Below are 23,416 nucleotides of genomic sequence, written 5' to 3'. Positions count from 1 at the left end.
TTGCCGTGAGGGGCCCAAAACTGCACCCAGCGTTCGAGGGGCGGCCTCACCAGTGCCCAGTACAGGGGCACGGTCACCTCCCTGCTCCTGCTGGCCACCCCATGGCTGACACAGGCCAGGAGGCTGTTGGCCTTCTTGCCCACCTGGGCACACTGCTGGCTCATGTCCAGCCGGCTGTCGACCAGCACCCCCAGGTCCTTTTCTGCCGGGCAGCTTTCCAGCCCCTCATCCCCAGCCTGTAGCGCTGCATGGGGTTACATACAGTACATTCCGTAACTTATTTTCAAACCAGTAACCGTTTTGGCATTCAAAGCAGACAATGGGGGCATACACGTGCCACCCTGCTGCTGGATGATCCGTGCAGGGAAATTCCCATGCTGGAGTGAAACCCGCAGCCACTCAGGAAGCTCGGAGCATTCCAGGATGTCACCAACAGGACGCTGTTTGCAAAACCACAGCCGAAACTGTTTTCCTTTGCAAAGCAAAAAGGAGTCCAGAAGAATCCTGGGGGCTTAGTAAGCGTAACCCATCCCGTAAAGGAGCACCCGAACTGAACAAATCCCACAAAGGGGGGTGACGAAGGGCCCCGCTGCTCCGTCAGCTCCTGCGCTGCTCCTCGGGTGCCCGTTCTGCAACTTTTCGCTCAGTCCTTCAAAATCTGTGCAAAACACCCAACCGCCTCGTGTAATTTCACGGGTTTTGCACGGCCTCGTCGCTCGGAGGTGCTCGCTCCTCCCGGTGGTGGAGGTGCTCTCCTTTCCCGGTGGGCTCGCAGGCCGCAGGGCGCGGGGGGCGCACATCGCAGCGCAAAGACCAGGCCCACGGCAGGCCCCGGGCTCGGGTGAAGGGCTCCCAGCCGCCAGCCCACCCAACCCCGCCTGGAAGGAGCCCGCACCGCCCGACCCAACTTGCTCCGAGCCGCCCGGAGCCGTACCTCGACCCCCCGCCCCCTCCCGAGGGGCAGCCGGCCCAGTGTCGGGCGGGACTACATTTCCCAGAAACCCCCTCAAGGAGCTGCCGCCGGAAGTGGGCGGGCCGCGAGGGCGCGCGGTGACTTGTGGGATCGGCGGCGGCGGCGGTGGTCTCCATCATGGCGGCTTCCATCTCGGGCTACACGTTCAGTTCCGTTTGCTACTACAGCGCCAACAGCAGCGCCGACCACGTAGGTGCCCGGGGCTGCGGTCTCCCGGCGCGGCAGGGCGGGGCGGCTGGCGGGCTCGAGGGCTCCCCTCCTTCCCCGAGCAGCGCCCGGGCCGCGCCGCCGCCGGTCGGGCCCCGGCCGGGGGTAGCGGCCGGCGGTAGCGGCCCCGCTCGGCTTCTGCCGGCGACATAGAGGTGCGCCTCGCCGACAGAGGTGGCTGCTGGGTCCGCGGGGTGCCGCCCAGTCCCGGTTTGGGATGGGATGGAGCCGCTGGGGGGGGGTGTGACCTGCGGGGCCGTCGGCCGCCCCACGCCTCTGGGGCATGGCTGGACGTGGGGCGCCGGGGGCCGCGCCCCGCCGGTGCGGGGCTGTCGCTTGACAGGCTGGAAATCGGGGATAGACAGAAAACGCGCCTGTAAAAGCTGCGTGAGCGTGTGTGCGTGCGCGCACATTGCTGTAGCGCTGGCTTTCCAGCCCCGGTGGGTGACCCCGGTGACAGCGCAGAGCCGGGTGCTCGGGAATCCCGCCGTTTTGGTGACAAACGGCTGGTCAGAGCTTGCTGGCGTACCTCTGCGCCAGGAAACGACGCACCGCCGTGCTGAAAGCACCTGATTCCCGCTTATTCCCCTTCCTCGTGGAGGGGGGGGAGATAGAGAATAAAAAATGACTTTTAGTTACCTTCTGCATTTCGAGATCCCTGGTGTTGTTCCAGGCCCAGCCCCATCTCCGTATGTACGTTTGAGGAAGCCTCTGCCGATGTAAACTCCACTGCCCCTTAGCTTTGAAGGAACAGAGCAGCAGTGGTGCGATGCTCCATGGCCAGCCCTCCTCCTCACCCACCCTGGGGCTGGAGGCAGAGCGCTGCTTTGAATAATCTTTGTTTGCTTTGTATCAGTTGCGTGTCACCTACGGAAGCTCTCGTTAGAATATTGGTTTTGGACGACTTACCCCTCTAGTGTGGGGAAAGGATGTTGGTAAATCAGAAAATCAGCCTCGGTAAACCTAAGAGCAGGTTATACCTGCTGCGGCTCAGATGCTTATTTCAGCCTAAATCTCTGGTTTAATTCTTCCATTTAATGCTAAAAAAGTTACAGTAAATGACTGCATACAGTGGGTTTTTTCTATTTTTAGTTTTGTTTTTTTCCTTTAAATTTGTAGGAAGGATTTCTGCTAGGAGAGGTGAGACAAGAAGAGACCTTTAGCATTAGCGATTCCCAGATCAGCAACACTGAATTTCTGCAGGTGATTGGTAAGTAACAGAGCTTTGAGAAATTCTGGAGGAAGCGTCATTTGGTTTCTCAGGACAACAATTCAGCATTACTTCACTTGGGAGACCAACACAACATGTTCCAACCTTTCAGAATCGCATTTGCGAGGATATTTGTGTGTTTGTGTGGTTGAGATGTGAGGAAAGGAAACAGCCCTTTGCTAGATATGGGGGTTTTATGCATCTCCTTTTGTGGAGGAAAGATCGTTCATCAAAGACGTTTTGCTGCATTTCATGATGGAGGAATTATTTGTTTGGCTTTTGGCCCTGCAGGGAGTTTCCTGCTTGATGGGGTTGCCTAAATACAAGCATGTGCTGAAAATAAAATAAACACGTTGCTTGATTTACTAATGCTGGAAGGGGGCAAACTTCCAGTGGAGGGTTTGGGTGAACGGCTGGTAGTTGGTGACATCATAAATTGTCACAGCAAGATTTGCCGAGGAATATTTGTCGGACAGTTTGTAAGCACAAGGACTGTACAGCTGATGTGTCGTGAAAAGTGAAGGAAGATCTAAGATCTTGCTGTTGTTGGTTGGGGTAGGTATTTTTATACATGGGTGAGGAGATGTTGCATATTTTTGTCTCTGGTTTGTGGAAAATAGGAAACCTCTGAAAGAAAACACCTTTTTTTTGTTTACACATATAAAAACCCGAATGTGTACGTGCCTGGCTTTGTGGATCTGATTCTAGAGAAGGCAGCGGGGTCTGCATAAAGCTTAGCTGGTACCCAGACATCTTGTGATTGACTCTCAAGTGCTGTTCTGATGCAGAACTAATGCTCTGGGACAGTGTTACGTGTGTTACATCTCCAGCTACTTGCCACCTCAAAGTAGTGATGGTTGTGTACACAACAATCCAGGAGGTTAGGTAGTTTCCTCTTCTGGTTATTCCGAAGGAAACAGGGATGATAAATTGATGGTGTGAAGGGTCAGTTAATTACAATTAAGTAATTGTGCTAAATTACAAAAGAATGAAGGCACAGGATTTGTGTGTGTGTGTATATAATCCCTGTCAAGGTATTGTGTAAAGGAAGGCAGCTGATAGCCGTGTCTGTTCAGACAGAACTAGACATTACTGTAACTGGTCTCGGGTATTGTTGACTGTGTAATACAGTGATGTCACCAACTGCAGCCTCAGCGTGGTTTCAGCTTGTGGTGTTAAAAATTATTCCCTTTTTAGACAACTCTTTTGTCATATTCTTGGTTATAGTTGTTTTCTGAGAAGCGAAATTACCTGCCCCTGGAGATCTTCTAGATATTTTTTTTCCTTTACCAAATTTTTACTTCAATGTTTTGTCATCAACATTGACTCTTAAAACTGAGATTGACGGTTTTGTGGCACTGTTGTCACAGATGAGTTTAACATTCTTGCATGTCTGCCATCTCAAGGCTTAGTGGTGGTGTTTGGGTGTCTATGTATGTATAAAAAAAATAAGTCAGTGTGTAAAACTTAAATTTAGAGTGATGGCTGCTTCATGTATTCTGAGCAGTAGACTTGTTGCTTCCTTTTTTTTTTTCCTCCAAAAGGCAAGGTCTGTGGAGCAGCAGCGTAATAACCCAAGACTCAACTCTATGTGTTCTCAGTTGTTGTAGTCAGTGTATTTGTTGGAAGGAGTTGATCTAAGCTGGAATAATTACACTTACGGCTTTGTGTAGCAGCTTGTTTCACAGATTCCTGTGTGCCAGTGTGAAAATACGGAGTTGATAGACTTCTAAACAATTCCAAATAAAGGGAGTCGGTAACAGCAGCATCATGCCGAGTCCTTGCCAGTGCCAGCGCGGGGTTGCTCAGGCAGCACGCCTGCCGTGGATGTGCAGGGCTTTGTTTTGATAGTGGCTAAATATGCTGAGATGCTCATGTGTCTAGTCTGTTGTTCCTGGGAGTTGTGATCTGATTGTGGCTCTGCTGAGATGGCAGTCACGAGCAGGCTGTGACTTTCCGAACAGCAGGTGGTGAGTCACTCTCCAGGAAGGAAGAGCCTAAACAAAGTTGTTGCTGAACGCTCCAGCCGGGTGCTAATACAGGAGCTTGAAATATTACTGCTGCAGAGGTGCTATCCAGTCTGAGCAAGTACAGTGTCAGACAAAAGGGGTGTGTGATCAAGGTGTAACAACATGGGTAATGGTGAGCTGGATTTGGTAAAAGGTCAGAGTAGAGAACTTTGGAGAAGTGCTAAACACCATAAAAGTTCGTTGTGTTAGGTAATGTGGATTGGGTTTTTGTTCTTTTTTTTCCTCCGAGATTGCTGACGTGCTATAACCTTTGCTGCTTAAATAAGCATCTTCGTGTTTATTATGGCTTCTTCAATGAAAAAATACCGCTGTGACTTTTTAATACTTCATACAACGGAATTAGAAATTGCTGGTAACTGTTTTGGAGTGGCATTTAACCCCTTTTCTCGTCGCAGAGTCTGTTTGCCTTGCCTCTTTAAATACTCCAGTGTGTGTGTATGTGTATATATATATATAATGTGTAACATTTCAGTTCCCTTTTTTTTTTATTCATTGTTGCTGTAATAAACAGTGTATACGCATGCAAGTAAACTGTTGTGGAAAGGTATCAAAAAGAAAAAAATCAAATGCCTTTGTGAGGAGGCGACAACTAGAAAATAGTATCAAAAGCGTGTATTTGAGGGTTAGATATGTCCGTGTGTATCTGAGCAAGTCCGTCTTGCTTTGTTAAAATATTTTCCTCTGTCAAATGGCAGATTAGGAAGAGAAGCTAGTTTTCTGGGTATGGTGCTGTGTCATCAAGTGTCGCCGAGACATTAAGGGCAGTGTGTGGTCTGACCCAAACGTTTATTTGCTCAGTAGCTGTGATGTGGAAAGTTCATGCAAGATATGCCACTGTAATTTTTCTTTATCTTGAGCAGCTGGACATGTGTCTCTTCTTTTTTTTTTGTTTGTTGTTGCAGAAATCCATAACCATGAGCCTTGTTCAAAACTCTTTAGGTAAGCATTTTCTGTTGTCTTCCTGTGTTGGCTGCAGAATATAAAAATAGGTAGAAATATATTAGCATTTCAAATGTACCTACCAATGTTTGCTTATCGATGATACTACAGAAATACATGTAAATGGCACCAACCATGACAATGAAAGTATGAATTTACAGGTTTAGTAGCAGAAAGGGTGGTGTAAATGCCTGGAGTTTACGTCAGAAAGGGTGCTGAGGTAACTAGTGCAGGCTTATTTCTCTGTCTCTCTGAATTTCCACCTCATGCAGTTAGCTGGAGGTAGGATAGCAGTTGGATCAAATCGTATCACTGTGATAATTAGGATGAATGTCAAAGCCAATTTACATTACCATAGTCTTAGGTCAGCTCTGCTTGGGCCTGGTGGGTCACAGAACTCGTTGGGTGTCCTCTCCTTAGTAACTTGCCGGGTTAACGAGTTGTTTTGTGGTGAGTTGTACTGACTTGCACCAACTAATTATTCTGAAACTTTCAGCTTACTAGTTATTTTTGCCTTCTGATCTGCTGTACTCCAGAATTTAAATTCAATATGGGACTAATATATTCTATTTAGCAGCTTCCATCTATTTACATGTAGCTTTTCTCTATAGTCTTCACTTGTTACACAGTGACGGCTTCTAAATTGCTGTCTAGAAATTCTTTTTAGAAGGAATTCCCAATTAATCTCTCTTGTCTTTGTGTAAAGATTTCCAGCCAATTAAGAAGACACAGTACCTTAGATATTATGATTGACGTTGGTTACATCAGAGAGAAAAGCTGCAGTCTATCATTTGCTATCTGCTACTCACAGAGAGGGTTCTCTTAACCCCGTGATTTAAATGCTAGAGACTCTACAGATCAAGATAATACCCCAGTGTCTAGTGGACTTTTTCTGGTTCCTAGTGATGCTTTGTGCAGCGCATAATCAAAACCGATCACGTTTACTGCTTCTCCCTGGTCGAGAAATTGGTTGTTAGTAACTGAGCTGATGGAGGAAGGGGAAGAAGTCGGTATTTCACTGCAGGCTTTCCGCACAAGAAAATGGGTGAATTTATTTACTTCAGAGCACAGGGGAAACTCTCACAGCTCATACAGGTTTTTATCCGTACCAGAGCCTGCTGTTGGTTTCTCTGTTCCGTTAGTCGTAGCAGATGCTGATTTTTGGGGCATTTTACCTTGTCCTTCTGACTTAAGCCCGTCCGAGGAGGCCTACCACTCATCAGCTCTGAATTCTTGTAAGCTGGTGCTGCTGATGCAGAGTGGTGCAGGCTCGGTTCCAGTGCTCTCACCAACACGTGGGAACTGAGTAAGAAGCAAGGATTTTGAAAGGACTGATTTTTCTGAGCCATTTTCAAAAGAAGGTGTTCTGTTACGTACCAGTTGCTTATCCCATAAGAAAATTATTCTTATAAAGCACAGAAAGAGAAAGAATTGGATATCTGCGACTTACAAAAATGTATAAATATTGTGAACATGAACTGAAAAAACTATGCAAATATGTTGTAGTATCTGAAATTAGTAATTGGTTGTGGTCTTAATATTGACAATAACTTGCATCTTGAAACAAATTTTATTTCCACCTTTATTTACCAGCCAAGTACTGAGCTTACGATTTTCTGTTGTGTTGTTTTGCTTTTTTTTTTACCCCCCCACACAAGAGTTGAGATCATAGACCTCTAAAACAGAGTGTTTTCCTGCACTGCTTTAGGTGTTAGTGATATCAGCTCTTGAAAGAGACTAAGGCCTTGGCAGGTAAGTCAAGGAGGAATCTGTTTTCAAATGTTTTTCCTTTTATCCTGAAGCGTGATCTACTTGAATTTATAAACCTGTCTGTGTAGATCGATTTATAAATTCTTAAATCTGTTGTGTCCTCAGAATAACAACATGTCAGGGTTTGGGCCTCGGTTCTGCAAGCAGAGCAAAAAGGAAAGGCCACGATACTTGGGATTCTTGCTGACCTCAGTATAGCTGTTTTGGTTTCAGGGATCCAGTCATGTGAGTCTAATTGCAGGACTGGAGCTCAAGAGGTTGATTTGTAGTTGCATGTAAAGTGGCCCTGCTTTCCTTCCTCCTTGGGCAGGTAGGCCTCTTATTATCAAAGCAGGGTTTTACAGAATGCTGGTCCAAATAAAAAGGCACAGTCCAGTTGTGTACATCACCCTTGTCGTGGGGGCTGCCAGTGAAATACTAGGCTTCAAGCTCATGGGTGCAATGAAAGCATTTTAAAACTAATAATTACAGGCATCTTGTGTTTCATTACTAGTGGTTTAAAAGTGGTTGGAGTTTCTGCACCAGCCAGGCTTATGCATCTAATTTAAATGCTTAATTTAAATGCTCGGCGCCTTCCTCTGTAAGCAACTGCCTCTGTCTGAGCTGTGCAGTCAGACCTGGGCTTCTAACTGTGCTTGGTATGGCACCCGAGTGGGATACCCTGAGGAGGTGGTGTGAATACTGACCTGTGCTGATAAAGGTAAAACAGAAAAGTGTAGAAGTTGCCTTGTAATGCATAGAATGCCATCTGTTCGAAGAACACTCAAAGTATAAACTATTTACTTTACAATGTGTGTGTGTAAACTGTGTACCTACCTTTCTCTCTTCCTTTTTGGTTCAAGCTTTTATGACTATGCAGGCAAGGTTAATGAGGAGAGTTTGGACAGGATTCTTAAAGACCGAAGAAAAGTAAGTTTTCTATCTTTTCCTCCTGTTCTAGTCATTACAGCTTATAATTAGAGCCGTTTTGGAAAACCAACCCACCAAGGTAGTTAACTAGAAGAAATATTTTTGTTCCCAAATCTGATGGTTTGTTTTGACTCCTGGCTTATCCTGTACAGAAGTTGGTGGATTGGTGGTATTTAGGTTACACTGGGGGCAAGGTCTAAGTTCCCTGAAGAAATGAAAAGGATTTAAGTTTACATCACCGGAAGTGAAGAGCTAGTATTAACCCACCCAAAATTTCTGAGTTAAACGTGTAGCATAATGATTGTGTATCCACGAAAATGTAGCTGATCTGACAAACTAAAGAGCTCATTTAAATGAGTTATAATGCTGTAGCCTTGTGACTGCAGTTTTAAACAGGGAAAACTGTTCTGTCAGTTACGTCAGATGTTGTCATAGCTTTAAGTCACCCGTATGTTGTTGGTAGCACAACTACTATTGAGAAGATTTAAATTTTAGTAGCTATTTGAAGAAGTCAAACCTTCTTTCAGTGCTTCATCTCATTCCATACTTGAAGTGCACCATCTTGCTGGTTATTGATGGATTGATCTGGAAGTTCTCCTGAACTGATACATCCAAGAGCAGAGCTGAAGGTGTGGGTCCTCATGTAGTGAAGTGAATCCCGCCGGGTCGGCTTGCTCTGGCCAAAAGCGCATGGCTCGGTTTGTGGCAGCTGTGGGCCTCGTTAGACCCAGCAGGAAGGCATCCCCAGTTTGGCTCCCGAGGTCTCGTCACTGCCAGAGCTGGTACAAAGTCGGGGTGGTTCAAACAAGAACTTTTTTTCCCTTGTTTTATTTATATTGCAAAGCAGCAGCAGCAAACTGATGTCGTTCCAGCTGCTTGCAGAGCTGCTGACTACATTTTCACAAGCAGCAGAGCGATCTGCCGGGGTGTGACCTGGTGGGCTTTTGGGATTTCTGTCCTCTGTGGGTGATTCAGGGGGAACCTTCACTGCTCTGGTCTGAGTGAGGGTGCCTGCTGTGCGGACTGATCATCATTGCTCAAAGTGTGTGATGACAGTCGCTCAGTTGCTAATTGAATTGGCAGTCTGACTTTCTGCCCACCTTACCCACCTGAACTGTGGACTTTTGCTTACGGACAAGGCTTAAGGAGGGATCTTTAGGGAAGCAAGTCCTAAATCCGTGCGACTTCTGCAGCACTGATGATTGTAATGCTTTTTTTTTTCCTTGTCTCTTTCTTCCAGCAAATGCTCTCAGAATAAACTCCTCTGTGTATACTGATGTATTTGTGCTGAGAACCTAGGTGCTTTGTGTGTATGTTTATACATACAGACACATACATCTATATGCTGATGATGGAGTGAGGTTCCAGTCCCAGATCCTGACTTCTGTAACCCTGTAGCTTTACTCTAGAACACTGCAGAGCACATTGCGTTCCCCTTCAGGAGACAAGACAAAAACATAATTAAAAAATGGTTGTCTCCCACTAGTTTTCAGTTGAATTCTGTTTCGTTAGCACCTGCCTTACAGGAGAGCTCTGGCAGGACCATGATCTGTGGTGAAAAAGCAGGCCAGAATGGAGAAATTAAAACTTGCAACTGTCCTGTGGCTAGAGCACCAGATTTAATGATGTTAATTGTCATAATGTCAAAAAAGAAAGAAATACTGCTGTCTGGGAACCAAGACAGTCTTATATTCTCTTTGGTTAGCAAACTAAGCCCATTTTATTACATTCAGACTATGTAACTGTACAGGTTTACTATAAAAAGTTTAAAAACTGCTTCCAATTTTTCTGTTTAACACAGGAGTCGTATTGTTTAATATGTAGAACCTGCTGTATTCCAGTGAATATATACGTGCAGTCCTATCACATCACAACATGATAGTGCCTATTCCTGGGGCTCTTCCTAAACCAATTTGTTAAGGGTGTGTCCTTTTTCATTAATCTCTTAAATTCAATGGTAGTTTAGGTGAAGTAAAGGAGTTTAAGGCATGTTGTACTCAAAAATAATCATTGAATTAGAATGGGTCTTATCTGACCTGCATATGAAATCTTTCCCAGTTCGATACGCACCGAGATAATTTTATTGTTGTACACAGCAGATTAGTCCCATGTGTCTCATGAACAGACGTGAATTTGCAAATATATTTGTGAAGCACTGGAAGCGTCTTGCAAATCAATACAAGTGCCTAGGCAGTTGGAGTATTTAGGCTAAAGAAACCCCACATCTGCTGTGTTTGAAAACAGCTCAAGTCTAGTAATTTGAAGATGCTCCGAGGTTTGTTGCTAAAATTAAGGAATTGAAGTATGTTGGAAGTGGGATCTTGAATGCCATCGAGGACACCCAGGTGTTCGTAGCACAACGAGGCTGAGCGATTGATAGGGGTGTTGTAACAGGTTGTCACTTGTTTGGGGTTCTTTAGTAGGTGCAAGCCTCTAGTAATTCAGTCTGATTTTGTTGTGATAAAGCTATGGGCTAATTCGTGCGATGAAGTTTTGGCAAGTTTATTATCAGAAGGTAAACCTGTATCTCTTGGTTAATACTTTGGTTTTTTTTTCTGATGTACTTTGATTACAGAACGTTATTGGATGGTACAGATTTAGGAGGAACACTCAGCAGCAAATGTCATACAGGGAGCACATCATTCATAAGCAGCTGACACACATTCTTGGAGTGCCTGATCTCGTCTTCCTTCTCTTCAGCTTCATTTCCACTGCAAATAACTCAACGCATGCTTTAGAATATGTGCTTTTTAGACCAAACCGAAGGTAAGCCATCTCTGTAGACGAACCCATCCTCATTTTTTTGTTCTGCTTCTTACTGCTCTTCTTTAAACTGTTTTGTACAGTTACACACAAAGAAGGCTTTGTGTTTGTCAAAGGATGTCAGGGTGTACAGTTGTTAGGGATGACAGCTTTCTTTTTTCCTGTGCAAGTAATTTATAAATTACAGTTTGGGGGTGAGTGAAAGTTCTTTTCAGTCTTTAAATCTTCAGGCAACAACAACCAAATATTTTAAAAGAAATCAGACATCAGTACCGTGTTCCTTATGGTAAACCTGAAAGTAGCTTCACCCTTCTTGTGTCTGTGGTGGCTTGAATGCACGGTTGAAAGGCTCTCAGAGGTATGGAGGTAGGCCCATCTCAAGGGAACTTCTGATCGTGCGTTTATTTTGAAGACAACTCCTAAAGTTTAGCAGCTTTTATAATAAACCTGATGCAGAAGCTTTAGAATTAGATGAGTTGTGATCAGCAGAGAGATGCAATAATACCAATGCTATTGTAAATAATCTTCTGAATATGAATTAAGAAGTCGTTCTAAACTTTCTCTACAGGTATAATCAAAGAGTGTCGCTTACTATTCCTAATCTAGGCAACACTAGTCAACAGGAATACAAAGTTTCTTCAGTGCCAAATACTTCTCAGAATTATGCCAAAGTTATTAAGGAACACGGGTAAGGATTTTTTCCTTTGCAAATGGTGTATGGTCATCGAGCTCTGCGTGCTGTGCCTTCCAAAGAATACTACAAATAGGCATTTTGGGCAGGAAAAAAGTAGTTCTGGAGGAGAACGGTTAGTTCCTAGTGTGCTTTTTTTTCCTGCTTAGGGTTGAATCCTTTAGAAGATCAAAGGGGACTTGGGGCACTGATTGGAAAAGCAGAGTTGGTGTGGCCAGTTGGTGCTGTGAGCCTTCTGGCTGGAAGCCTCTTGCTTGATTTCCACCCGCCCCCCACAAGGAGTTCTGCGTGCAAGCGTGATTTAAAACTCGAACTCTGACTTGGAAGTGTCGAAGTCTTGTTTTTCTTAAGTAATTTTAATTACATGCTGTAAATGCAAAGTAGCTCTTTTGACTTGAATGATACAATCTTCAGGATTACTGCACAAGTTTAATCTCATTCAAATGGGACTTTATTGTTCCAGAAGGAATTTTGGAGTTGAATGTGCTGCTGTCCAAACTATCTCCAGAGTAGGGTACGTTTTTAGCAATTTGAGATAAAATACATTTTAGAAATATAGTGATAAGACTTCTTAACAGCAATTCAAAGACAGCATGAGCTAGAAGCTTTTGTCTCTTCTAACTAATGATTTCTGCTTTACTTTTTTTTTTTAGTACTGATTTTTTTGACAAAGATGGAGTGATGAAGGACATCAGGGCTATATATCAGGTTTATAATGCACTTCAGGAAAAAGTCCAGGTAACTTCCTTTACTTAATATTGGTCAGTATGTATGTGGCATCTTTTGTTTGTCCTTTGGACAAACCAGGCATGGAGGAGATGGAGTTTTTTTTAGAGCTCAAAACCAATTTATCATGAACTGTAAGAAAATAAGACTGACTTTAATAATGAAATGTGTCAGGTTTTTTGCAGTGGCTGCTGTAAAAGCAGTTGATACGAATATCATCAATTCTTTCTCTTTTGCAAGTAAGGATGATTTAATGCTTAGTGATTTCTGGGAGATGTTAGCTATTTTTAAGAGTATGCGTTGAAGAAAAGCCTTGCTGAAGGCTGTAGGGATCTGCACAGGTTTAAAGGCTTGCCTGTGTGAGTTTAAAAATGGCTCCTGGCTCTTGGTATGTACCATGCAGCAAAGAGCTCCATCTGTTAGTTAAAACTTGTGAATGTTTTGTGTAGAGCATGAGTGAATCCTGCTCCAAATGTGGCAAAGCATCTGAAAGTGCCTTGAGTGTCAAATCTACTAAATGTAAGCTTGTCAATTCACAGCTTGTCCTATGTGAAGAGCAGCGTAGCTGTGCTGCCTCGGGAGCACACACATCTGCTAATTGCACAGTAGTCACAGCTTATTTCCAGGCTTTCCCCTTACATCTGCCCTGGAGGGATTTGTGTCTCTGCTGCAGCTTAGCTTCGCTGGTTGGCACATACAGCAGAGAGCAAGGCAGTAATCGCTCCAGCCGTCCCCTGACCCTGCTTGTACAGAACTGCTGCTTCTCAGGGGGAGTTGCTAATTTCTAACCTGCCTTGTAAGGTAGGTAGCTTGTTAAAAAAAACCCAAAAAACCCAGACAGCTTTCATGCTGGCTTCAGGAGACGTGAAAATTTATATTTGGAGGCCTATCTTGCTAGGTAAGGGTAGTATTGTGTAACGCTGTTTTTGCCAAGAGCACATATATCATTTTGTTTGAATTGGTGTCTGGGAAAATGGAAAATGTCACATCATCAGGGAGTTGTCTTCCTACCTGTTAAACCTACGACTTTGTTGTACTTCACCATGTAAATCGTGCTGCTGTACATCGCTTACAGAGCTTTAAAAGTAACTTAGGTGTTAGCTAACCTTTATCTGTAAAGTGACTGTTTCATGGAGAATGCTACAGGACTGGAAGCAAGTGTTCTGGTAAAGCAGCTGAGACACGTTATTATTGGATTATTCACCAGTTAGTTGGTAGGCGAGGGTTTAAACTTTGTAAACTTTAAAAATTAGGTATAGAACTGAAAGCGTCGTTAATGTGTTCAGCTCTGTAGGAAAGATCCCTAATAGTACCCTTTTGGAGAAGAAAGAGTAAATGGCTGGTGACTTGCTGTTTAAGACTCATCAGTGCTTGTAGAGTTGTGTACTCTTCAAAACTAATCTTGTTTGATGATAATGACCAATACTTAATTTCTGAAGAAGTAAACGATATCCAGGATATAACATGTTTATAGTAAAAAACCCAAAATCAATATTATCCAGAACTGTTTTTAAACTTAGATCCTTCTATGAAAATTTCACGTTCGTTTCCTAACCAGTGTAGGGAAACCTTGTTGAAAACTCCATGGGCCTTGTTTATTTAATAGAAGTAGCCGTTAGGAGATCAGCTTGGGACAGTTGTCCGAGTCAGCTGTCTCATACCCCAATTTGAATTTGGTCTGGTACAAAAACTGTGCACTTCTATGCTGTGTTTTAAAATCAGGCTGCTGTAGTGTCATTATTGCGCTAACAACAGTGTATTTAAAATAAAAAAAAGTCACGTCTCTTCCACCAAGTAGGAAGAACTAACTTTGGATCTTGTTTCAAATCTTCCTGTAATGATGAATTATTTGGAAATGCTTTTCCTATCATGCAGCGTTTGGGAACTGACAACAACCAGTAAAGATGATCTTCAGGTTGAATATTATGTCCGATAGAGTTAACTCCTGCTCTTAGGTTTGTGCGTTTAATGGCTCCTTGTCTGCTGGTAGCTTCATTAATGTTGTCGTGAAAGTCTTTCATGTATTTTTGCAAAATCTGAGCGTATCTTCTGTTTTTCTCCTAGGCAGTATGTATAGATGTAGAAAAAAGTGAACGTGTTGTTGAATCTTTCCAAGCTGATGTAAACAAGTTAAAAAGGCAAATCGCACAAAAGAAAAATGAAAAAGAGCAAGAAATAAGTAAGTCGCCTTTTCATTTTTTTTTGTTTCAGAAGCAGATGCTGTAAGGGCGAAATGTTTTGTGGAATTATTGGATTGTATTCCTGATAGGTCATGGCAAAAGGAAAAAAAAAAAATCACATTGGTAAGGGGCTATGATAGATTTACATGGAATGATACCTGAACTGTGAACAACGTATGTGTGCTGCAGATATTTCTGTAAGAGTCATCCAGGGTTAGCAAACTTAAAACACAGGAGAGAGGCAAAGCTGTAGAGGAAGAATGAGAAAGTCAGTTCTGGAAATAACACAGGAAAAGATCGGTTGTAGGAAAGGAAAAGTGGAGCAAAGCCAGGAATGGTAAAAGCAAATCTGACCACTGGAGAGATTCCTTTTGGAGCGTTCCATGGAAACAGGGTGCTGTGTTTACAGGCCAGTAGCTGTCAAGGGTTTTTAATCCTCTTCGCACTCCCCAGCGCTATCCCCAAACTCAAGCCCAGCACCAGTTAAGAGCGAGTCCAGTTTTATTGCTGGACACCAGACAAACTGGGTGAGGGAAGATGAGCGCTTAAGTGATGAACATTGATGTAGCTCATCTGAAGGGCTGCCCAGATGATTTTTGAACTTGTGGATTTTGGTGGATGTATGAGGTTTTTCACGAGTGATTTAGAGGAGACCATCTACATTTTTATCCTCCTCTCCCACTTCATAGTTACTGGTTTAGTCACTGGTTTAGTCAGCAATTTTTACATTATCTGCTTAGTGGTGACTCTGATTAGCATTGAAATACCGCTTTTCCATGTTGAACTACATCTTCCCAAAAGTCCATTTTGAAGTCACTCCTGTCTTCAGCAGTACCTGCTAGAAATTGGAAGAAACTACTCAAGTGCAGAATGTTGTTGGAATTTGCCTGCCTATTTCAAGTACCAAATCATCACTGATACGAATTTAAATCTGTATTAGTTTTAATTCCATGAAGCTACTGAAATACTGCCCTTCTTACGGTGTGTTGGGGGAGAATTCATGGGATTCATTTTGGGGGAAGCTGAATCAGGTAATCTTTGATTTATTGAAGGCAATACAGGCATGATGGTCTTTTTAGTGAAGCTCTGAATGCAGAAATTACACTTCTGCTCTGTTTTGAAGACCTATATTAGTATTGAGTTGATTTGGTTTAAGTTCCCATGGTGCAAATAAACCTCATTAAAAATTCCACGTTTTTATTAGGGTTGGTTCTGCATTCTGTATTTGTAGTACAAGTTTTCATAGTATGTATTTAGGACTGGGAGGGAAAGCCAGTCACAGGTGTCTGTGCATGAATTTTTGCTGCTCCATAATTTTCTGAATCGGAGAGCTGCCGTGTGAGCATCCTGGCCTGGTCGCCACACTGTCCCTCCTTCCTAAAGATTGGGTGTGGCTTCAGGAGGCTTTTGCTTAGCAGTAGACAGGTTTTGTGAAGGGCCTGGACCTTTCCAAGGAGACGCTGCTGATCTAATTTAATTTGTGAGTGCGAGGGAAGCCTGAAGGTAGAGAGTAGGGGCAGAGGATACACAAATGGAAATGGTATATTAAAAAAAAAAAATCATAAACAAATTACATATTTCAGCAAAGACTGCCTCTTTTTTCCCACGTTTTGAGATGACAAGCAAATAACCAAATTCTGTAATTTGAGCTGCACGATGGGTTTTGTTATGTGTGCATCTTGCTCTCTAAAGCTGTGCCTGAGACTAAAAGGTGGCTTCGATGGGTTAACACCCTGACCTGTGCGATGGGCCGCTCTGCTGCTGTGGCTGGATGTTTTCCTTTTCCCCAGGCAGCAAGGCACTGTTATCCCATGAGCGTTTTAGAACAGGGTTTGATCTGTCGGCCCAGGTTCTTCCTTCTCTGAACCTCAAAGATGAGGTAAAGGGCCAGCATCAGCCCCAGACCCTGTGAAGGATGCAAGTGGCCGGAGTCAGTGCTGGTTCCTGCTCGGCTGTAGATGAAACAGCCAGGGAACTGCTACTACGGGAGCTAGCGAGAGGTAGAGATGGGTATTTAGTGTGACTGGAGCTGATCCCAGCCCATATGGCAAAAGATGGGGGAGGAGGAGGAAGAGCAGTCGGTGCTAGCCTCTAGATACTACCAGTGAGATGCAAATGCTGGACTGAAAATTTATGCCAGAGCAGATAATCATGTGAGAGGGCTGAAACAAGAAAACATGCAGCTTGTATCTGCAATATTTTTAGACGTGAGTAGCTAAATACTGAAGCTGGCCTTCTGTTCCCTCGCTTTCTCGATATCGGGAGAATTTCCTTGGTTTTCGTGAGCTGAATATTCCGGTTAATCATTCTCTGAGCTGGAGGGAAAGGGAGTGTTTGATTCAAATTCCTGTGGCAGCGCTGTGTGACAGCTTGTTTGGTTAACAGGTTATGACTTTAACCCTCTAGTGTAAAAGTCAGTTGAGACTTTACTTGCCAGGTGGCTGAAGTAACGTCGTACAGGTAGCGGCACGGCGAGGGCCGTGCGCTTCCCGGGGGCCAGGAAATCTGCCAGTTCTTGCATTGTGGACCAAAACTGGAGTGCTGTTATGGAGCCACTTGAGGGAATATGCTCTTTTTATGACTCAAGAGAGATCTCATTGACTTGATTACAGGAACTCTTCAGCCTTGATTGATTGATTTATTTATTTATTTATTCCCTTTTTCCAGAAGCACGGTGTTTCAGTAATTAGAGTGATACGATGTTGTCTGTCACCTAGCTGCAAGGCAGCTTTACATACACTGGTGTCAGCTCTGACGGAGGTTAATAGCCAGTTAGAAACCAGTTGAAAACTGAAGTCTCTCCCAGTGCTTAAGAAACCTTCCTGCAAGGAATTTTTTCCTCATACCCAGTGTATACTCTTAATTTAAGCTGCCTTCTGCTTACCTTTCCTCAGCAGTGCCTTATGTGCATCTAAAGACTGAAACTGTTTCCTCAGTCTTCTCTAAATATCCCAGTTATTGCTGTCTTTTCTCTTAAGTAACGATATCTAGACCCCTAATGAGTCTTTGGTAGAGTTTCTCCAGTTTTTCCCTATTTCTTAGGGAAAAACTGTGGTGTTCAAAATTAGATACAGTATTCCAGTTGTAGTCTTAACCATGACCATACATACTGAAATAATACTGACCCCTTTCTCAACAGCTGAGCACATTAATGCGTGTTGGTATTTATAGTTTATGTAAATAAATGGTAAACCCATGTTTCTTTTCTGCAGCAGGATGTAACTGTTCCTCGTTCTGCAGCGTGTGCAGTTCGTTATTCCTGTGCACACCTTCCGTAAATGAGACGATTTGGAAAATAATTTAAGATCACTTTTCTGTTCTGATACCCCGTTATACTTGGAGCTGTTACTAGCACAGTGCCACCTGCAATGTTCATGAGCACGTGCTGATTAAATTCCATCATGTAGGTTGTTAATGCGAGTATAGTCCCGGTGCACTTGTGGGAGCTTCATCCTGACATGTCTTTCCAATGTGGCTCTTAACCGTTGTAACTGGTCTTTAACCGGTTCTTCAGCTATTTATTTATATTTTTTTTTAGTCCTCACAGTGCTTATGTTGCTGGCTGTTCCTTATGAAACATGGAGATGCTGTGAAATCCTTAAAGGCGAGCCATATCTGTGGCTTTTGGTCTTGCTTGGGTTGTTAAAATCACACGGATTGGGAAGAGACCCTGTCCTTAGTGGACAAGTTTGTTTCTAGCAGCCGTCTAACCGTACAATTACTTAAATAAAAGTCCAAACATGGAAGTGGTGGCTTTACCCATTGTGTATGGCCTTTCACAGAGAGCAGATTTCAGTGATTGTGCCCGATTTTTCCAGGTACAGTGAGCAACAAACCAACGTGAGAGCCCCAGTGGTGGATCCCTGTGCTAGGGATCTAGGAGCACGGGTTCCAAAGGCGGTATTCTTGCTCAGCTAGCGAGCTAGCCATCCCGGTGGGAGGTCTGGGCTGGCAGGAGGCGAGCGTGATCCGCAGTGCTCTCGGCAGCCCCCGAGGCTGATCACAGGCATCGGGAGGGGAAGTTTTTAAAATCAAAATTGGAGGGAAGAAAAGGTAACTGCTTTGTTGGTGTTCCTGGGATTGTCCCCTGGCACGAGGGGCGTTGTAAGAGAAAGTACAGAAGTGTGATTTTTTTTTTTTTTTTTAAAGATGTAATATCAACAGTAGAAGCTGATCATGGTGTGATCCAGGGGAGTCAAGCTTTCAGTACCGAGTAAGACGTAGGTGGAGAGGAGCGGGCGCGACGAGCCCTAGCGTGGCTGCTTTTTGATGTGAGAAGGAACGGAGAAATACAGAGAGAAGATGAGGTGGAAAGAGCAACAGGTTATGGAAACCTCTGTAGCTGTGTTTTTGGGGGACTTGAGCTGGAGGCAGCGAACTGTGCGGGATGACTGCGCACATAAAAATGCAGCGCGCTTGCACTTAAGTTTATTGGCTTTCTGGCTCATTTTGGTTTCGAAAGGGCATCCCTGAGATAATCCAGTTGTGCCAATACCGGTGAGTTTCATGAAGGCAGTGCTGAGTTTCGTGAAGGCAGTGCTAAGTTTAAGGAAGATAATCTTTGTCAAGCTCAAAGCGTAGGACGTGGTGATAAGCAAGATTTGACGTGGTGGTTAGGGAGAGCTCTTACATAGGCATCAGTGCTTAAGTCAGAATTGCCAGAGATGAGTAGCGGAGACCGAGAGGAAAAGATCCAGTGCTGGAGCCTGAAAGCAATGCTGGGGTGAACGTTTAATGACAACAACCAGAAGGAGAGAGAGAGAGAGAACAGCCGAGGGCCGCTGGGCGGGCGCGGTGTGTTACGGCCGGGCCCCGTGAAGCGCGTTGCGAAGGGAGGATTAAGCGCCCCAATGTTCTTTGCTTTTGTAGGAATGCAGCAAGCGATTTTGAGCAGGCAAATGCCAACGGATAACTTGGAACCCATGTTCGTTCCCCGAATGTCCTACACTGGCTTTGCTGTGGAAGGCTGCACGCTTGAAGATCCGGATGTCTCTGATCCTCCGCCTCCGTATTCCGATTTCAGCGCGAGCAATCCAGAAAGTACTGTTGGGCACGGTCTCCTGGAAAGCAATGTGTTTATGCCTCGACCTCAAGCAGTAGGTTCTTCCAGTTATGTTTCCACAAATGCAGGATTGAAATATTCTGGTAATGGAGCATCCATGCCATCTTCCCAAAGAGCAGTTGGTGACAATGTTGACGAATCAGAAGACAGTGATTATGAAAACTTGCTTGAACCTACGGAGTCATCCGACAGTGAATACTCACAGACAAGGGATTCACGACCTTCAGCACATCCTGATGGTGACTCCAGGAACACTCAAACTTCTCAGATTTGATAGGGGGGTGGAAAAAAAAAAAAAGAGAAATCCACATGACGCTGTTTTTTCATAATTGTTACAGAGAGATTTTGGGGATTTAACCTGGAGGAGATGAACTACACAGGATTACTGTGCACACAAAATGTAGAAGACTTGCACTAGATGGTTTGTTCACCTTGTGATACATTTTGCAAGTTTTATAATGGAATCATTAGGATAATCAAGTTGTACTAATACTGATGAGGTTCATGGATGTACTGGTAAACTTAGGCAAAATGAAATTTATAGAGATCTTGTAGCTTTTGTTGCCGTATTTTTCTTTAAGACAATAAATTGGGATGTAGTAACTAAGCACAGTTAGTCTACAAATAATGTTCTCAAATCAAAACTTACCTCTTGCACTATCATGCCTTGAATTTTAATTTTTGAAAGGGAATAAATATATCAGCCGCCTTCAAAATAGCTTTCCGATGGTAAGCCAAATCGGCCTTTGCAAGCAAAGAAATTTTGATAATTCCGAGAAGCCTGATTGGAACAGATGTGGTCCACCTTCTTCTGTCGGCATGCTCTTTTATCAGAGAAGGGGTTTGTTTCAGCTTTTTTTACTAGCAGAATGTGTGTATCACTGAAAATGATGGTTGCCTTTCTTTCTGTAAAGGGGGTGGGGGTGGGGTGACTGGTAAATCATCCAAATGAATGTCATAAATATAATTATTCTGGTTTCGCCGGGTTTACAGTGACTTTACGCCACACTAGCCTCATTTATTGTCTCATTTGTTATTTTAGCATAAATACAAAGTGCGCATACAGGAGTCAATGACTGAGAAGTAGTTAAGTTCCATCATGATTGGTCTTTGGAGTCTGCAAATTACCAACATCAGAGACTGCTTCTTGCATTTTATTTGCATCTGAATATTGGATTTACGCTTCTAGAGGAGTCATCTTATGTAATAAATAGGGGATAGGGTAGGAAAAGGTTGTTTGGAGAGTCCCCTGGGTTTATTACCTCTTTTTTTTTCCTCTGGGTGAAATGTGTCAGTGATTATTTTAATTGGAATTACAGCTCTTGTCAGAAAATTGCCGTTTGGGATAAATGAAGTGTGGTATATTTAGAGAATTTCATGTTTGGATGCACTTATTTTTATTTAAATACTGCTTGTATGCTAATGTTGCCCAAAATATGTGAAATTGTGCCACTCAGAAGTTTGTATTGTTGGACTTTATCCCTGATCTGTAAATGAGAAAATACATGTTTTAAGACGAGGTTATCTTAAGCATTGGTCACTTTGAGGTGGGAATAACCACGTCTTTGGTTCGCACCCAGAAGAACAAAGCAGTCGCTTAAAAGTTTAAATAGATCGGATTTACAGAAGACTAAAGTTTCAGTAGGTCTTGTACAGGTAGGCGAAAAAGTCTGTTCGTTAGCCGCTCCTTACCTGCGCGAAATTCAGCGAAACGACCTTGGGAAAAAAGGAAATGTTAAACTTGCCACTCTTCTGTCGAGTGTTCTCACCTTTAGCGGTCTGTTTTAACTATTTTACGTCATTCTCCTTAGCCTTAACTTGATGCATTTTTTGTCTCCGAGTGTTGCGACCCCTTTGGCACAGGACTCGCTCCGGGGATCCCGCGGGCTCTCTGCAAAGCACCTGTGGGTCGAAATCCGAATTGACGAGATGGCAACGACCGGTTGTTTGGGTTTTTTTATCTTTATTCCGCACAGAAACCTGCAAAATGTACATCTCTGACAAAGCAGTTAAATGTGACAATAAAATCTTATTTAATCCTGTAACTTATACTTTAGTATTTGTCAGGGTCCGTGGCAGTGAAATAACTCAGCAGAACACCGAAGCGCAGCTCAAAAGGAGCGGTTTGTTACCGCTAGCCTGTTTGTAGGGCCAAGGGGGGGGGTTGGCGGAGGGGGAAGAGGGTGGCACTGTGCCCTCCCCGTTGCATACCTGCCCCACGTTCTTACCATTATGTTGCCACAAAAATCCGTGAGTTCTGTAATATTTTAATCACAAAAATTATCTGAAGTCCTGCTTGCTTTTACATATAACAGGTAGGTGATTGGAGGCGGAACGAGTATGTAACCCTCTAGGCAGTGCCCGTCTGCGGGTGCTTTCATGTGCTGTAACTGCATCCTCGTAAGAGCAAAGGGTGTGGTTTTTATTTCATTATTTTTAAATTTGGATAATATTCTGGTAAAAAAATACCCGTGAACGGCCTTTGCCGTTTTCATTACAGTCCTGCTAAAGATAAGGGAGTTGGGTTGTGATCCCTTTGAAGGCAACAGGGAACAGCTTTAATCCGAAAGAAAACCGGGTCTTCGTACTCATGAAGTACCAGGTTTCCACGTCCGACTCGCAGAGAGTTTCTTTTGGCGATTCCCAGGAGCACAGAACCCAGCAGCAAGGCCTGTAGCGGTGACCGCTCGCGAACAGCTTGAAGAAAAGCTGCTCAAAACGGGCGCCTGTGCCTTTTAGTTCAAAGTGCTGTAGTTCCTCCGGGACGGTGAAACATTTTGGTTTATCGTTGTGAGAAATCTAAATTGCTGCTTACTTTATTTCCAAATTTACTTGGACTTTTCTCCCCTTCCCCCGATCGTTGACAGCTAGAACAACAGGGACATAGCGTATGGAAAGTCTCAATAAATTGGAGCTCTCGCATATGCTGACAAAAGAAAGCATCACCCACCAAATATTTCTGAAATTAGCTAGGATTGACACTGTGGGAGTCTCCAAGTCCTCTTATTTGCTTATGGAACGGCACATGTTGGCAGAAAGAAGTGCGAGCATCTTTAATTCTGGCATATTTGTGACTGTGCAGGTTTGGAGGAGTTCTCTGGCGTCTCCCAACTGCTTGGGGCCGTTTCGCTGGCTCTGAGCTGTCCCGAGTTAACACGTGAAGGGAAGCCTTCGCTGTTTGGTGCGGAGCAGAATGGGATAAGCACGCCAAGGCTGTGGTTCGATTTCCTGTGAGGTGCAAAGATGCTTCAGACCATGCTTGAGGGAACGAGTAGCAGAGCAGTACACTTCATATTGTGTTGTTTAGCTCATTTAGCTGTAAAACTTTTGATTATAGCAGTAGACAGCATGTAAAGAAATCAGCGTTACTCCAGGCCAAACTGTCAGCAGCACCTTCTCTCCTATCCACCGCCCCCTGCGGTGGATTATTGGGGGAGAGCAGCCCTCTAGGCGTAGAGTCATGGGATATTTGACTTTTTGCAGGTGAACCTCTGCAGAGGAGGGGCTGCTGGGCCGGGTGGTGCTTTCCTGAAAGTCTTGTGGGTCCCCTTGTGCGGAAGGAGACGCCTTTGCGCTCGGTCGGTGCTCGTCTGTCTCTTGGGTTTGTCAGTCTGTAGCTTTGCTTTTGTCAGCGCTGCGGGTTTATTTTAAGCGGGTTGACAATAAGTTGCTTTGCTTGGTTCTTCCCTGGCTGCCTGCAAGCAGTCCCTGGATCAGCTGGAACGGTGTTGGTCTCTGGGTTCCTCTGAGAAGAGCCTGCCCTCGGCTGTCTCCTGGCGTGTAAGATTGTGGTGGTTTCACGTACACGTTTCCCTGTCACCTGCACTTGGGTGTGTGTATGTACATACACCCTTATACTGCTGTCTTCTAGAACTTACAGATTTGGGGAGAAAACAGAAGCTTGCTTAGAGTTTCGTTAACAAATTGCTAAACACTTGGACACCTGTCCTAGCCTG

The 23,416-nt window shown here is 44.1% G+C and overlaps 1 protein-coding gene across 2 annotated transcripts; it reads left to right on the top strand.

The window, feature by feature from the left end:
- Positions 1–1,075: 1,075 nt before the first annotated feature.
- ABRAXAS2 (abraxas 2, BRISC complex subunit) lies at positions 1,076–21,505 on the top strand. 2 transcript variants are annotated; one of them, XM_086466517.1, is made up of 9 exons: positions 1,076–1,162; positions 2,300–2,390; positions 5,323–5,359; positions 7,972–8,038; positions 10,614–10,804; positions 11,370–11,489; positions 12,146–12,230; positions 14,283–14,397; positions 19,268–21,505. In XM_086466517.1, exons 1-9 carry the CDS (start codon positions 1,091–1,093, stop codon positions 19,732–19,734), a joined length of 1,245 nt encoding a protein of 414 aa, XP_086322643.1. In that variant the 5' UTR covers positions 1,076–1,090; the 3' UTR covers positions 19,735–21,505. The 2 variants fall into 2 exon arrangements, with proteins under 2 accessions (XP_086322643.1, XP_086322644.1); XM_086466518.1 differs by lacking the exon at positions 11,370–11,489.
- Positions 21,506–23,416: the final 1,911 nt, after the last annotated feature.

Source organism: Leptosomus discolor, chromosome 6, assembly GCF_034619465.1.
Source record: "Leptosomus discolor isolate bLepDis1 chromosome 6, bLepDis1.hap2, whole genome shotgun sequence".
NCBI lineage: Eukaryota > Metazoa > Chordata > Aves > Leptosomiformes > Leptosomidae > Leptosomus > Leptosomus discolor.
The sequence above is the reverse complement of the archived record's forward strand: the minus strand, read 5'-3'. Positions and strand labels throughout refer to the sequence as shown.